This window comes from Podarcis pityusensis, assembly GCF_964106645.2.
Source record: "Podarcis pityusensis genome assembly, chromosome: 3".
NCBI classification, from domain to species: Eukaryota; Metazoa; Chordata; class Lepidosauria; order Squamata; family Lacertidae; genus Podarcis; species Podarcis pityusensis.
In genome coordinates this window covers 93,139,197-93,155,851 of record NC_138026.1, presented here as the reverse complement: position 1 = coordinate 93,155,851, position 16,655 = coordinate 93,139,197, and the positions used below count along the sequence as shown (strand labels likewise).

At 44.7% G+C, this 16,655-nt stretch overlaps 2 protein-coding genes across 3 annotated transcripts in view; both read left to right on the top strand.

Annotated features, from left to right (window-relative positions):
* Positions 1–1,951: 1,951 nt before the first annotated feature.
* Positions 1,952–7,101, top strand: FAM177B (family with sequence similarity 177 member B). The gene is made up of 5 exons (XM_081000356.1): positions 1,952–2,129; positions 2,930–3,088; positions 3,716–3,785; positions 4,391–4,488; positions 6,822–7,101. The coding sequence occupies exons 1-5, from the start codon at positions 2,103–2,105 to the stop codon at positions 7,017–7,019; spliced, it is 552 nt and encodes a 183-aa protein (XP_080856482.1). The 5' UTR covers positions 1,952–2,102; the 3' UTR covers positions 7,020–7,101.
* A 7,891-nt stretch (positions 7,102–14,992) lies between these two features.
* The window catches only part of DISP1 (dispatched RND transporter family member 1), a 91,240-nt gene continuing 89,577 nt past the window's right edge, over positions 14,993–16,655 (top strand). The window contains exon 1 of one of the 2 annotated variants that reach the window (XM_081000099.1): positions 14,993–15,281. In XM_081000099.1, the coding sequence (XP_080856225.1) occupies positions 15,114–15,281 (168 nt within the window). In that variant the 5' untranslated portion in view covers positions 14,993–15,113. The remainder of the gene's footprint in view (positions 15,282–16,655) is intronic. The other variant, XM_081000100.1, reaches the window with a different exon arrangement.

The window sequence follows — 16,655 nt, the reverse complement described above, 5'->3', positions numbered from 1 at the left end:
TGCAAGGTCGCCTGTTACCTGATTGGTTCACAGTCTCTGTTAGCCTCCGCTTATCTCAAGGCTTAACCCCAGGCAGGGGAAACGACAGGCTTTTTTACGGCAAGCTGTTATGGGGTTGTGTGTGTGAATTCTTCCATATCCTTCTGGTGCTCACTCTTTTTGGTGCCTAAAAGTTTATATGTCAAGTCTCCTTGTGAAATAAGCAACTAGCTTTCATGCAAAGGCTCTTCTGTCATTCATCCTTTGAAAACGCTTGATGACATCCCAGGAGCCCAGCGCCAACCAAAGTACCAATGTTGCAACCCCATAGTTCAACCATGGTATAGCAGCTGTTAACGGCTGCCAATTCAAATGGCTTTTAAAAAGCAGGAGACAAATTCATGGACGATAAGGTTATCGATGGCTACTACTAACCCTGATGTCTATGTTCAGTCTCAACTATCAGAGGCAGCAATGCTTCTGAATACCAGTTGCTGGAAGCCACAGAAGAGGGGACTGTTCTTGTGCTTGGGTCCTGCTTGTGAGAATAGGATGGTGGACTAGAGAGGCCACTGGCCTGATCCAGCAGGCTTTTCTTGTGCTATTAAACTAAGGTGCTTCCCTGTGCCGTGGTACCTCGGGTTACAGACGCTTCAGGTTACAGACTCCGCTAACCCAGAAATAGTGCCTCAGGTTAAGAACTTTACCTCAGGATGAGAACAGAAATAGTGCAACAGCGGCACAGCAGCAGCAGGAGGCCCCATTAGCTAAAGTGGTGCTTCAGGTTAAGAACAGTTTCAGGTTAAGAACGGACCTCCAGAATGAATTAAGTTCTTAACCTGAGGTACCACTGTATATTATAGTGTCTTAAGACTACAAGCTTGAGCTGGGACATCTCCCAGGTTAAATTTGTCTCGCCTATTAACTCCCTACATGACTTAGGCAAGCCAGTATCTTTCAGTAGGGTGGTCAGAGGCAAAGCAATCATGTGGAAACTGGAATATCAGCAGCAGCAGCAACTTGTCCTGCCCACACATCCCATAATGTGCCTTCATTGTTTCCCATGCGGCACAAGTCTTATTTGCAACTGGCTGCCCCATCTCTTAACCTCTGCCCCTTTGCGATATGCAAAGAATCTACTACCTCTGCTTTTTTCAGCCTTGCCCCCAACCGGATGTTGATGGACAACAACTCCCATCATCCCTGACTGCTGGCCCTTTTCTCTAGGGATGATGGGAGTTGTAGTCCAACAGCATTTGGGGACCCAAAGTGGAGAAAGCCGGGCCTACCTTATAGGACTGTTGTTAGGACTACTGACAGTGATTGACTATGAATAATTTTGAATACCTTGGTACACTATAAATTAAAACCTATTACCAGACTGAATCAGAGTTGGACAGAATCAGTCAAGCTTTGGAGAAGTTAAACTCAAAATAAATATCCCCTTACCTAGTCTGATTATGCCTTATTCTTTGCTATGCATACGACAAAAGCTTCTGATTAAAAAACGAGATAATGGCTTGTTCAAGTCGGTTCTGTCGGGAATCCGCAGCATAGCTAGAAGACCTGAGATTGCTACGTGTAACTTCCTAACACGTGGCACTTTCGCAAAACAAGCAGTAGGTGGCGCGGCATCCCAGGTCACAAGCGGCTTCTCTCCATTCAACAAAGGTGTGGCGTTGATTCTGGCTGGTTAACTGCTGGGAAAGAGCAAATACCACTGTGACTTTTAACCTCGTTAAACATTTTGAGGGAGGGAGGGCATCAAAAAGGAGGTGCTGAAAATGAATCCCTAAAACTAGATTTGGAAAAAAGAAATTGCAGATTTGGCAGCTTCCTAAACTATTATTGTTGCAGGTACTTGTTCCTCTTGGCTCTCCACCTCTCTGTTGCAATCATTTAGATCTGCATGACAGAAAAAGGAAGAAAAAAGCCCAGCCCACAATTCAAATACAGCCAGCCCTTTTTATGAGCGCAATTCCCTCCTGAAGCAGCTCTGCTTTTCCTGGCTGGTGTCTTCAGTTATGAGCTGCTAATGTTCCCAAAAGAGGAGGAGGCCCAGTTATGTTTTCTTGTTTTCCTCCCAACTTCTTCAGCATTTTAGTCAGATTTTCATTTCTGTGATGGAAGGGAGCCAAGGGATTCTGAAGGTGAGTGACTATTGTGGGTTTTTAATAGATCTTTAGCAATAGCTGCCTATTATAATTCCTCGCACACGGCAGCAGAGAAAATCCTTTGAACCTGCTTTTAACTCCCCTAGTGTTTGTCACAGTAGCTGGGAGATAATGGAGCGGTAAACAAAATTTTCTGCTCCAGAGCTAGATGTGTTTTTAGCACGATCCCCTGATGCATTGTAAAATATGTGTGCAAAATATTTTAAGTGCACAATATGATTTTATGGACTGTGCTGAAGCCCTGAGGTCTTCATATAGACTCTCATATTTTGTACTTTATCTGTCTGAGAAGACAAACACTTTCCCTCTAACTAAGCACAAATTTAAAACAACTCAGGCACGTCATGGGGGTGTGTTTGTATGTCCTGAACTTCTTCCCTGTTATCCTAGAATAGGGGTAGCCAACATGGAGTCCTCTAGATATTGTTGAACTCCCATCATCCTCAGCCAGTATAGCTGGTAGTCAGGGATGATGGCAGTTGTAGTTCAACATCTGGAGGACTCGTACCCTAGAATCAAGCCCTGCTCTTGTCTTCATAGCTCTGCTTGGTTTTTAGTTTCCTGGTCACTCTAAAAGTGTGGCCAAAAGTTGCAAAGAGTGCAATGGAATGTTAAGTAGATTCCATATTTGTATATGATATATACACAGAGGATATGTGCAGCGCACAACCTTATTACCAACTCACCGTGAGCGAAATAAAAATAATGATGCATATGGATGCTCCCACAATTTTCCTAAAATTGTCTCAGCTGATCACCATCTTTCTGATGAGCAGGAAGAAGAAAATGGTGGCAAACAGCCAGGAGATGAAGGTTCAAAGGGAGGAAAACCTCCAAGGAGGATTATTCATTTTACAAGTGGTGAAACGATGGAAGAATACAGTACAGAGGAAGAAGATATGGAGGAAAGCGACCACAATCCACTTCCTGACACTGTGAGAATGTTTTTAAAAACAGCAAATTTGTATATAACCTTACATTTTAAAAAAATACTCCCAGGGCAGCTAATAACACAAAACAAAAAGCAATTAAAATAAATGTATCTAATTTCCCACTGCATACACACTATACCTTTAAAGCACAATCCACACCCACCCATCCCCCGCAAAGAATTCTGGACACTGTCGTTTGTTTAAGGTTGCTGGGAATTGTAACAACAGCGCCCATAATTCTTGACAAAAATAATGTGCTTTGAATGTGCTTGAAAAGCAATATACGTGCACAGCATATGACATCAGGTAATTTAAAATCTCAGTAGAGCCGATAATGACCATCAGTTGGTCTTAATGTGCTGGAAGGCCTAAGCATTAATATATATACTGGCAATGACTCGGGTCTAAGCAAGCTTTGTTAAAGAGGGCATTTGAATATGCTGGGTGCCACGACAAAAAAGGCCCTTTTCTCCACCTGTCACTCCACCTGAGTTGTAAGGAAGACATTTTGTCTTCTGAGGTCAAAAGAGACATCCACAGCCCCGATCTCAAATATATAATCCTGCTGTTAATGGAGTGGCAAATGAGTTTCTGTACTGTCATTGGTAAAATGTTGCTTTTGTTTCATAGGTTCATAGCCTCTCCTGGGCTAGTTACCTGCGATTTTGGGTCCTTCGAATAGCAGCGACAACTTTTTTTAGTAAGCGTTTTCCTTTTCAATATGGTTGCCAGATTGATGAGGTGAGAACAGTCACCACATCAATTCACAATTGCTTTAAAAAAATGCCCATGTTGGGTCTGTGGACATTGGTTAAGTCTTCTGCTCCTGGGTAAGGACATCTGTCTGTCTTCATCTTCATCCAGCAAACCAGGAACAAGGCCTATCTTATTATAGCCACCCCCAGCTTAGGGCCCAACAGATGTTATTGGACTACAACTCCCATCATCCCTGACCAGTAACCATGCTGGCTGGGGTTGATGGGAGTTGTAGTCCAACAACATCTGGAGGGGCACCAGGTTGAAGAAGGCCATTTTAATGGAAGTTAAAATGTGGTGCATATGGTGTGGGAGGATTAATGTGCATCCATAGCCCACAGAAATCCATAGTTGCCCTATGGCCCATCTTTTGGTCTCCACATACTCTGCTCACAAGCTAGAGATCAACATGAGCTCAGCTCAGGTGGGATGTGGCTTGTTGTATCCGTTGGGATCCACTGGTGATTCCCACTTCCCTTCTATCCATTTTCTATTCTCTCTCTCTAAGATGAAGTTCCCAATTGCTGTTTTTCTTCAATATCCTTACAGCTTGCGAATTTCTTGGTGGGAAGTTCGCCGCGCTGTTTGGACTCAATGAATCCAAATATCAATATGCAATAGACGAATACTACAGGACACAGAACAAGGTAAGTGTAGTCTAGCTCCAAGTGGAGCAAAAGCAACAGGAATTAAGATCACTGGGATTGTTTGTGTTTGGTTAATTAGGGTTGCTTTATTATGGCTCAGGCCCCCAGCACCGATACTATTGAATTTATCTCCAGGGAACGACCTCCTTTTCTCTGGCAACTCTTCAGAGAATTCAGAGCAAATCTGTTTGTTTACCGATTGCCCGGTTATCTGGCTGTTTCATTGGAGGCTAAGAAGCTGCTAGGGATAAGCCCTCCTGTTTTCTTGTGAGTCTGCTGAGTGACAATAAAGATGAAGCTGGAATGCAATCAGCTTTGGATGTGGGGATCTCTGAAGAGCAAAGAAAAATGGGCCTGGCTGTGAAGTTTGGCAGGAAATAACAAAGGAGGGTCCTTTTGAAATTGGGTTACATGGGAATATTAAAGGCATGTTAGCACTCACTTCCCAAAACAAACATCTTGTATTCCTGCTGGTCCCTTTTAACTGTTTCTGCAAGCAAGTCTCCAAAACAGCTGATAAGAATTACTTGTAGCAGGTGGGACTCCACAAGACTTCATCTTTTCCTAGAAAACTTGCAGTCCCTTTCCCTGACACCTAGTTTAGTGTTGGATGGGGGAGCATTTCTTAAGATAGCACTCTCTCACACCTCCAGCCTGAATTTATGCAATTTTGAGTCATATGGAAGACTTCTCTTTCCCCTGCCCCCACAAGGGTCAGCCACAGCACAGCTGGAAACTGCTTATAGACTTTGCATCATAGGCCAATCTTTCTCAAAACAGCAGGCAAACGAGGTAGAGATTTACCATTTCACCTGCTGTTTTGTGAGAAGTCAGCCTCTGATGCAGAAACCTAAAAGTGGTTTCCAGCTGTGCTGAGGCTGACTGTGGAAGCAACAACACTTATTTTTCTTCAAAATGTCTGAGGTCTGCCTTTACACCTGATGATATACCTAAATTCTAATGTTGTTGGATCCAGAGAAACACCAGCAAAGGAGATGGGAGGAAAGGTGACATTTTCACTCTCTCCTTCTCCCCCTTGGTGTCTTCCTGAGGGCTCCCAAAAGCTTTTCCTTAGACTGAATAGGGCGGGCTGTGGCTTAGGAATATGGGGAGGCTGTCCTGTTCTGTGTTTATCACAATCAGTGCTGTTTCCATTCTGCTACGTTTCAGCTTCCATTAATACTTACGTTAAGGGACACGGGTGGCGTTGTGGGTTAAACCACAGAGCCTAGGACTTGCCGATCAGAAGGTCGGTGGTTCGAATCCCCGTGATGGGGTGAGCTCCCGTTGCTCGATCCCTGCTCCTGCCGACCTAGCAGTTCAAAAGCACATCAAAGTGCAAGTAGATCAATAGGTACCACTCTGGCGGGAAGGTAAACGGCATTTCCTTGCGCTGCTCTGGTTCACCAGAAGCGGCTTTGTCATGCTGGCCAAAGACCCGGAAGCTGTACGCTGGCTCCCTCGGCCAATAAAGCGAGATGAGCGCCGCAACCCCAGAGTCATCCACGACTGGACCTTACGGTCAGGGGTCCCTTTACTTTTAATACTTAAGTGATTTATTTCACAAAATTTAAGTACCACTTGATTATAAAAAAATTGGTAAAGGCTATTAATGGCTATTAACCATGATGGCTGTGCTTTGCCTCCACGGTCATAGAATCATAGAATTGTAGAGCTGGAAGAGACCCCCTGGGGTCATCTAGTCCAACCCCCTGCAATGCACAGATCTCAACTAAAGCATCCATGACAGATGGCCATCCAACCTCTGCTTTGAAATCTCCAATGAAGGAGGGTCCACCATCTTCAGAGTCTTTTCCACTGTTGAACGCTGGTTGACTGACTGAACCCAAAGAGTGGTCAGTAAAGGTTCCTCATCATCCTGGAAAAAAATGACAAGTGGGGTGCTGCAGGGTTCTGTCCTGGGCCTGTTGTTGTTCAACATCTTTATAAAGGACTTGGATGAAGGAATTGAGGGGATGCTCTTCAAATTTGCAGGCGACACCAAACTGGGAGGGGTAGCTAAAGCTAAGGACAGATTAGAGAACTGGGCGCAAGCTAACAAAATGAATTTCAGTAGGGACAAATGTAAGGTTATACATTTGGGCAGAAAGTACAAGCTGCACCAATATAAGATGGGGACCCTTGACTTGTCAGCTGGAAACCGCAGGACAGGAGAATGTGATATTCCTGTGGACATCCTGGACCACTGTCCTGATCCAGTAGGCTCTTATGTAAAATAAGAAAACATTTATCTAGCTGTTGTCACACGCCTCCCTTAAGACATCCAAATTGTTTTGGTTTTGAATTTGCTATTGTCTGGGGGTTGGTTTCAGGAAAGTGAAAGTGATGAAGATGGAGAAGAGATGCAGGAGATGGAGGGGACTGTTGCATCAAACGAAAAAGAGCACCTGGAGAGGCAGAGCTTTGGATATGGGTCCATTGATTCTAAAGAGACACCTGCATATTCTCCGGAAAACACTGTCGCAGTGGTCAATGAACTTGAAGAAGGTAGCCTCCCCAGTCCAAAATGAACTTTAGCCACTGTCAAGTTTGTAAATAAGCACTTGATGCACATCTAAATATGGAATGCTTTGAATAAAAAAACCACACAGCTTTGCCTTGTTACTGGAACTTCATGCTGAACGGACCCATTCATGCCCAGAATATAAACTCGTCAATTTTAATTGGGGGTAGTCTCACTATATTTCACCACAAGGTGGCACTGCACGACAATCTCTAATTTTGAGTTTGACTTTTCAAGTTGTCCCAAGACAACAGACTTCCAGTAAAAAGAGACATGGCTGCTTTTGTTTTCACAACAAATTCATTCAGCTTGAAAATGGTTCCTGTTCATTTGGTGGTTGTAATCTGGGTTTGAATTGGCACTTTAGCAGCCCACTATGTCGGGGAGTAATTATTTGGTTTATTGACACAAAGTGTTTGTTTTATTCAAGGAAGAATCTACTATATATTTTGGAAAGTGGCTTGTGTTTGTTTGTTTGTTTGGCTGTCTGTCTGTCCTCTATGGGATGCCCTCATTGCCAAATGTGACTCAAGGGTTCATTAAATATTAAATATGAAAAACTTCCCTAAACAGGGCTGCCTTCAGATGTCTTTTAAAAATAGGATAGCTGTTTATTTCCTTGACATCTGATGGAAGGGCGTTCCACAGGGCAGGTGCCACTACCGAGATGGCCCTCTGTCTGGTTCCTTGTAACCTTACTTCTCACAATGAGGGAACCGCCAGAAGGCCCTCAGCGCTGGATCTCAGTGTCTGGTCTGAACGATGGGGGTGGAGACACTCTTTCAGGACTGAGGCCGTTTAGGGCTTTAAAGGTTAGCACCAACACTTTGAATTGTGCTCGGAAACGTACTGGGAGCCAATGTAGATCTCTCAGGACCGGTATTAATATGGTCCCGGCGGCCACTCCCAGTCACCACTCTAGCTGCCGCATTCTGGATTAGTTGCAGTTTCCGGGTCACCTTCAAAGGTAGCCCCACGTAGAGCGTGTTGCAGTAGTCCAAGCGGGAGATAACTAGAGCATGCACCACTCTGGCTAACAGTCCACAGGCAGGTAGGGTCTCAGCTGTACCAGATGGAGCTGGTAGACAGCTGCCCTGGACACAGAATTAACCTGCGCCTCCATGGACAGCCAAAATGACTCCCAGGCTGTGCACCTGGTCCTTCAGGGGCAGTTACCCCATTCAGGACAAGGGAGTCCCCCACACCCGCCTGCCCCGTCCCCCAGAAACAGGACTTCTTGTCAGGATTCAACCTCAATCTGTTAGCCGCCATCCATCCTCCAACTGCCTCCAGGCCTTCACTGCCTTCACTGGTTCTGATTTAAAAGAGAGGTAGAGCTGGGTGTCATCTGCATACTGCTGAACACTCAGCCCAAACTCCCTGATGATCTCTCCCAGCAGCTTCATATGATGTTAAAAAGCATGGGGGAGAGGACGGAACCCTGAGGTACCCCAGAAGTGAGAGCCCAGGGATCTGAACACTCATCCCCCAAACCACTTTCTGGACACGGCCCAGGAGGAAGGAGCGGAACCACAGTGTGCAGCTATGAAACTTGTACACCCTGTTTTACCAAATATTGTGGCACAGCATGCAAAGTACAATGATGGCTTTTCAAAGCACCTCCGGGTCTCCCCAAAATGACCAGACATCCAAATAATAATAATAATACACCTAGTCTTGAACTGTAGTCATGGGAATAGGTGGCAAAGACAGAAGTGGGGAGGCTCTAGAACAGTGGTGGGACAACTCTTAGCCCTCCAGATGTGGACTCCAGCTTTCATCTGCCCCAGCCAGCGTAACCAGTAGGAATGCTGGGTTGTAGTCCAGCAACATCTAGAGGACCGTAGGTATTCCACCACTGCTATAGTTGGTTTCCAGGCCAAGTGATTTATCAACTGGACAAAATGACACCAGTGCCTTCTTCCATCTCCAATCAAAGATGAGGTCATCATGCTAAACCAGTCAAACAGAATCGGATAGCATATTTAAAGTTATACTTATAGGAAATTGATCTCACTGTATGACTCTTGTTTGCATCATTCAATGTATATCGTACATTCTACAGAATTTCCTGGTTGTCTCAGGAGATTATTTGGAGATTATTTGATAAACCAGAATTAGTTCGATTCTCTTAAGGTCACTTTCAGATATATTTGACACTAGGATGAAAAAGGTGTTGCTGTTTTTTTTAAAGTTACACACTGGGCCTCAAATCTTCCCAGAATCTCCATCTGGAGATACAATACTAAAGGAGCAGACTTCACAAATGCTCAGAGGCAATAAGTTCGAATGTATCCTACAGAGATGAACACCAGTTTATTGCCCAAGTTCCCACTGTAAAGGTGAGAAGAAGCATCAGTTCCCAGAGCCTTTTTTTATTCAGCGAAGTATGATGTGTGACCATTGAACATAGCTGAATATTATCACAGGGAAAACACCTGCTATTTTAGATGGAATAAAGGTCTCCAATTAGGCTGCTGCCTTTTCTTCATGCTGGAGACTCTGTGGCTTTAAAATCTGCCTACTAATTTAAATTCAACAGGTGCAGCTTTCTCCTATTACAGTAGTTATGAAAGCAGGGGTAGCTAATCTGTGCCCCACCCCCAGATGTTGGATTCTAACTCCTGGCAGCCCAAGGCAGCAAGGGCTATGGTCAGGGGTGATGGGAATTGTATTTCCAATGACATTTGGAAGCTCATGTGTTAGCCCCCTCCCCACCAAACCCATAGGAACCTTGCCAGAAAAAAGATGTCAGATCTAGTGTAAGGCACAGCTGTCTGCAAAGAAAATGTTTTTGGGACTCAAAGGTTATAGGGGATTGGAGCCTCCCTGAGCATAAAACCCCATAGATAAGAATATATTTATGTAAGTATGTGAATCTGGCAACTGACAGGTTATCCAGTTCCTGAGGGGATTATGTTTGTTATGCAGAGCAAGAGAGTGAATTTTTAACAGTGTTAAGGCTTGAGTCAGAAATATTCTTATCATCCCTTTCAACTCTGTCCCCTTCTCTGAGAAGACGTGAGAGTACAGAAACAACCTAGTGTCCATGGGAAGGATTATCTGTACCATGACAAGAGCTTTATGTCAGGGCCACCGTTTCAGATTTTCATAGCCAGCAAGGTCTATATAATAATAATAATAATTTATTATTTATACCCTGCCCATCTGGCTGCGTTTCCCCAGCCACTCTAAGCCCCACTCTTGAATACTTCACTTAAATGGTGAAAAAGCAGTCTAGCTGTGATTATTTCCTGCTTTGTTTATACTTCAGTTTTACAGTCCTCAGCTATTAGTCATAATCGCTTCGTGGGCATATCTCATCTCTGGATACTCAGGGAGATTCACAGCAAAGCATGAAAATAATGTAAGTATATCAACAGTACATTTTCTTAATGGCACCTTCCTATTTAAAAAAAAAAAACAACCATTCAAAAGTTTCATAATTTAAAAGTTACACAATTGAAAACACTTCAGTATCTTTTCACCCCCATAATTCATTGCTAAAGGGAACAAAGTCAGAAGTCCTGTGCCTTAGGAGGTGGTAGCAATTATATGCCAAATTGCTCCCCAGGTCTGACTGCCTGTGGTTGAAAACAGCATGCTTTTCTTCAAGTACATGCAGGTGCCCCAGCTATATTCTTTCCTTGAGCATTTCACCTTTCCAGCATTTATGTAATGGATGAAAATTAGGGCTTAAATCCTTAATTAATTAACCAATAAGGCTAATCAATGAAAACCCACCTTTTGTTAATGTGACCCCAATAAACTGGGAAGCAGACTTTAAAAAAAAAAAACCCCCCAAAAAAACAAACAAAAAAAAAAAAACAGGAGACTTCCGGGTTGGCGCCATCGGCGAATGGTGGAGTTCCTCCGACCGGAGGAACTGGCTCTGTGGAAACTGGGTCTTCCTGCCGCGGCGAAGGTGGGGACCCGCTAGAAATCCCAGGCGGAGGAAGCCTGGGAACGTGGGGTTCGGCAGGGCACCAGGAGCGCCCCCCCACTCACGGGGAACCCCTTTTTGGGATTCCGGAGTGAAGTGGGGTGAGCGGCGCGGTGCTGCGAACTGACTGCTACTTTCACGGAGTGAAGCCGCACAGCCATCGCCGGAGAGCGCTGACTTTTTCCTGTGGACAATTGGATTTAAAACAAGCACCCGTGAGTAGAAACGGAAAATTGGATCAAGAAATATCTTAATCTGACATCGAAGCGGGAAGGTTCAAAACAGGAAGTCCACCTTCCGCTTTTTTGTATATAGACTGAAGCAAAACCTTGTAAGCTAAAGCCTGGAAAGTCGTTAAAAAAGCCTAAATTTCCTTCATTTATAACTACTGAAACCCCCTTGGAAGCAGGAGAAAAGGGGGGGGGGACTTTGTGTAACGCCTGCAGGAGAGGGAGTGAAGAAAGATAAGTTTCCACTGTCTCTAACCTGGGAACGGGGTGTCAGAGACAGAAATTGTTCGAGAGGTTCATTGACTGTGAATGGAATACTTTGACAGATAGCTAAAGAGGAGAAATAAAGAAGAGAAATAAACTGATTCCAATGTTGCCCTTTGCATTCTAAAGAAACAAAATATCTGAAAAATGAAAGTAATTTTCCTTTGTTGGACTTGCTTTAAAAAGATGGATACAAATAGAAATTGTCTCCTCTAGAGGGAGCTTGCTAAATTGTTGCTGCAGTCTACTTGAGGACTACACAGCTGTGAGATTAGGATCGTGGGATTAGTTCTTTTGACCTTGACTAAATATGAGCTGGGAGGAAGTTTTGGTGCTTGCTTTATGCAAGACAAGTGCTTTGTTGGAACAGATGCATGAGAAGATGGATTTGATGAATAAGAAAATGGACTTGATGACTGTTGTGGCCAATAACCATGGACAAATAGTGAATAGTGATACAGAAACTACCCAGGGACCAACTCAGGAACCTGTATTGATTGGGCAAGTGCAGAAGATAATGGAGGAGGCTGCGGTTGCACCTCAAATAATACAAATGGAGAGACCCAAGGCCCTACAGGAGCTTAAGCCGCTGATTTTGAAGATTGAAGTTGGAGTGGGCCAGGGGGAGTCTGGAGCTGAGGAGGCTCTTAACTTTGGAGAGACTTCGAAATATGTTCGTAAATATTTTTTGGATTATATTGATGACTGTGGGGAGTGGGACTGTGGGGAATAGGCTGGCTTGATGAAGGGAGGCGGAGATAATTTTGGGTTGGAACCCCCCAGAGACCTACTCCTCAATGAGAAAGGAAAGAAATTAAGAAAGAGACCAACAAAAGACAAGGAAAAGTGCAAGTATAAACAAGAAGAAGATGATCTGCAGAAGGGACATGGAAGAGACTTAAGGGCCTCGGACATAAGACTTCCAGGTTGATGGACTAGATGGAATGGACAGTAAGGACTGACACGACCCGAGACCAGGAAGAAGAGATGTTGGATGAAGATTGGAAGAAAATTCATAAAGAAAAAATTTTTATTTAGGGAATTAGCTTAAAATTAATGAATATTAGGGAAAATGTTGGAATGAAACTATATGACTCTAGTAGAAATGATATCAGGAGCTATGTATAACTGAGTATAAGTTTCAAGCTTTAAGGTATTTTATGGTAAGATAAGGTTAAATAAATTAAGGTAATCTGAATAACAGAATATGGGGAAAGATGGAAAGGATCTGTCGAGTTAATTAATAGGTTAAATTGTTAAGATAAATTATTTAATCAAAAATTGAGAAAGATGGAAAGAATTTGCTGAAATAACTAACTAAACTAGAATACAAAAAGGGAGGTGTGAGGAGGTCAACGAAACAAGCAAATGGAAGTTAAAGATATGTAATATGGGATTTGTGTCTCCCCCCCCCCCCTTTTTATCTTCTTTTTGCTGTATTGTTGTATTGGTTTTTATGTTTTGCGTTTTTTCTTCTTTTTATGTATTGTAGTGTTGTTTTTTCTTTTTTCTTTTTTTTGTAATTCTGAAATTATTAATAAATATTATTTTAAAAAAAACAAATCGTACAGCAGACAGTCTGTTGGTTAAATAAGTCTACAAAGAGGGGGGGGGAAAACAAGCGCTTATATAAACTGCAGAGCACCATATTAAACAAAGGCATTATTCCTTCACACAGAGAGACATGTCTTTGCTTCTTCAAGGCAAAGTCAGAACAGGGCAGCAGGCTGATCTGGGTACAGGCTTGCAAACTGTCTTGGACTTGGTTGCACTTCCCTCAAAGGACCAAGATAGCAGCCTGGGGATTCTCCTGGATTTGGCAATGTCTATGGAATTGCAGCTAGCAGAAGTTACTAAGAGTGTTTTTTACCGGCATCTCCTTCCCCGTAAAGGCCCTTCCACAAATCTGCTTCAGGAGTCTTGGGGATGCTTCAGAATGAAGGAGGCTGAAGGGGAAATTGACAAAATTTGACCCTTATTCCCCTATCCGTTTCTACGAGCAGGATCACCTCCTAGCATGACAGCCATGTGAAATGTCTATGTAATCCAAAGGGCAGTGCTACTTAATCATTCTTCCACAGCCATGTGAATCTACCTTTTCATTGAACTTCTTTCAGACTCCAACTGGATGCTAAGATTTAGGAGAAATTCATTTACAGTAACATCCAGCATACTCCCTGTGGTCAACTTGTTTGTGTGTGTGTTTCCTCAGTCTCTTTCAAATCTACCATTTCCTTCCTACTTTCCTTCCTTCCATATTCTACTTTGTCATCCCCCCACTCATTATTTTTTGCCTTTGCTGTGCATCATTGTTGGGCTGAAATAACGACAGACGAGTAGCAGGTGTCATGTGAGAGGCATGTCTCGAGCAAGTCCCAAGAAGACTCTTTTATTGATTATTACAACATTGCCACAGGTGCGCTCGTTGCTGATTGGTTAACAGGAATACAATGTAAGGGCATTAATCATGAAGGTTGGGAAAGGGAACACATGGTTACTAATGATTGATATTGCATGACTTGAAAGAACATAACAATCGCAGTCCGTAGATGTGGTCAACAATGTGTTAAGAACAGGTCAAGGTACACTGTTTCATGAACTCAATGGGAACTGATCAGAACATTCTCAGACTCATGTGCAGAGGCAAAAACTTCCCAGCACATCATCATCATTCACTTTCTTCCTAGGTGACTCAAAGCAAACAAAATATAAACTCTAGTCTAGAACAAATTATAGTAAACCACCAATAAAAATTTAAACAACACATCTGTACCAATAAAAGGCAGGACTTGCAGATCCTGCCGTACAAGAGGCAACGAATACTTTAAGCCATTCAAATCATAGGCAAAACTGCATGTAATAAGGAACTTCTTTTGCCTGGTGTTTAAAATGGAAAAAGTTGGCACCAGCATGGAGCCTCCCTGGGGAGAGCATTCCACAAGTGAGGAGCCACCACAGAAAAGACCCCTTCTTTGTTTACATCTTCTGGATGGAAACCCAGGGAGAGGGCAGCCAGAAAACGGATTCAGGTGGTGATTGCAGGGTCCGGGGTTGGTTCATATGGGGAGAGGCGCTGGAAGTTTACAAGAGGGGCGAGAGCTCCCTGCCTTGTTATTCATATGACACCATCAGCGTGCATAGCGCTTTACAGAGTATAAAAGGAGCAGATCCCTGCCCCGAGGGGCTTCCAATCTAAAATTCAACACAAGGGCGACGACAGGAGAAAGAGAAATGGGGGCAAGGCCTAGATGCCTATCCCACCCCAAGAATCCGGCATACATTCAAACCATGCATTTCAAGTATATAATCTAACCGTCCCAAGCTGCATTTCGCAATTCGATCTAGGTTTTTATGGGACCCTGAGTCAAAAAATGGTAGTATATCCCTCCCCTCCTCAAAGGGGTAAACGTATTAGAAAGGAACAAGGGCACGCGCACCACCCGCCAAGCTTGTCCACCTTTCCCTGCTCCTGGAAAACCCGCTGCCCTATACCAGCCGCGGCTGCAGGGAGACGAGACCGCGTCGGGGTGGCGCCACGCTCAAGATGGCGGGGTCGCCTGCGCGCCGCGCTCAAGATGGGCGGCTGCTCCCCTCCCCTCTCCCTCTCTCCCTGGCCCAGACCTCTTCCCGGCAGTGATTTCCGGAGCGAGAGGGATTCCGTCCCATGGTAACAGGGCCACGGCGGGGGACGCCAGAGGGGCTGCTCACTTCCTGCCCCGCAGAGAGACGCGGCGCGGAGAGAAAGGGAGAGGACGAGGAGGAGGGCGACGAGCTCCACACGCGCCCCCTCAGCAGCAAGCCGGGCAGGGACCGCCCCCTCGCCGGGACCCAGGTAGGAATCGGTCCTGCGCTCCGCGGGGTGGGGGACGGGCAGGAGGCTTCTGCCCCGGGGATTTGCACAGGTAGCCAGCGCCTCGGTTGCAGAGGAGGCCCAGCCTTGTCTGTGCGGACTGGGGAGGTGAGCGCGCGACTGCGGGGGGAGGCGCGAGGACCCTCTGGGGAAAAGAGGAGGGGGCCCCGCTGCTCGTGAAGCCGCGCTTGGCCCAGCAAACGGGGGGACGAACGAAGGGCTTGCATCTCTGCAAGCCTGGCTCTACGGTTGGCTGCAGTACCCTTCCCTCCTGAATAATGCTAAAAGTGAAGAGTTGCGGGGTTTTTTTTACTCACAACAGCCTCCCTCTTGCAGAGCTTAAGCATCTTCTTTCTCGGGACTCAGTGACAACTCTCGTATGCAATTGTTTGCAAAGTGTGTAGAATTTTCCTGTCTCTTGCCCGCCTCACAAACCCCTTTCCAGTAGTGTATAAGGTCCAGAATACCCAAAATGAGCTTCACATCCGACTCTTTGTTAGTACTGTATCCATCTTCTGGAACGGAGGAGGATTTCCTTAGGTAGACTGTTGCTTTCCTCAGGTTTCTCCCCAAATTTAGGTTTCATCAACAGAACGGCTTTGTTTTCGTCCACTCTTCACATGCAGACATGCCCTTTGTATGTATTGTTCTGCATATTTTGGGGAGGAAACTTGACTCATTTTCCCGCAGGCATAGTCAAGGTAGTGATGTTGATTTAGCTATCACACTTGATCACTTTCTGGTTGGGGCTGATGGGAGTTGTAGTCCACAACATCTGGAAGGCACTAGCCTGGCTACCCCTGTGTTGAGCATGATGTGCTCCCTTTTGGATTCTGAATTGCACAAGGAGCATTGGAGGTGACGTGGGGAATTTTAGGGATCTTTTATTCAGCTGAATATGTGAAAAGAGCTAGGAAGGCAACATGGTCTGTGCTGTTCTCCATCTGTGTCAACTGTATGGGGACTTTCGTATAGCTCAGTTGTAAAGCACACATACCTTCCACAGAAAAGGTCCCAAGTTCTCTCCCTTGCATCTGTAGGAAGGATTGGAAAAGGCCCGTCTTGAGAGCCTGCAGAGATGTTGCCAGTCATCATAGAGCTAAATGGACCAATGGTTTCAGCATATGGCCGCTTCCTGTGTTGCTGGTTGAGGACTGGACTCTGGGGATCGGAATTGCTGAAAAGGTGCTTCATGATCTCCACAAATAGAGCAGTCTGGTCATGTTGTTATTATAAACATTACCTGACAGAACCCTGTTCTACTTCGCAGGGAGATGGGAAATGTTCCACTGATGGCTCATTCTTTGATTCAAATAAGACTCCTTTAATTAGTTATTTTCTGTGATGCAGGATTTT

Bases quoted from the DNA above. Each gene is read 5' to 3' on its own strand.
- FAM177B (XM_081000356.1), top strand. From the start codon at position 2,103: ATGGAAGGGAGCCAAGGGATTCTGAAG. The intron at 2,130-2,929 runs GTGAGTGACTAT...TCTGATGAGCAG, and splicing joins GGAGCCAAGGGATTCTGAAG to GAAGAAGAAAATGGTGGCAA. The intron at 3,786-4,390 runs GTAAGCGTTTTC...ATATCCTTACAG, and splicing joins AGCAGCGACAACTTTTTTTA to CTTGCGAATTTCTTGGTGGG.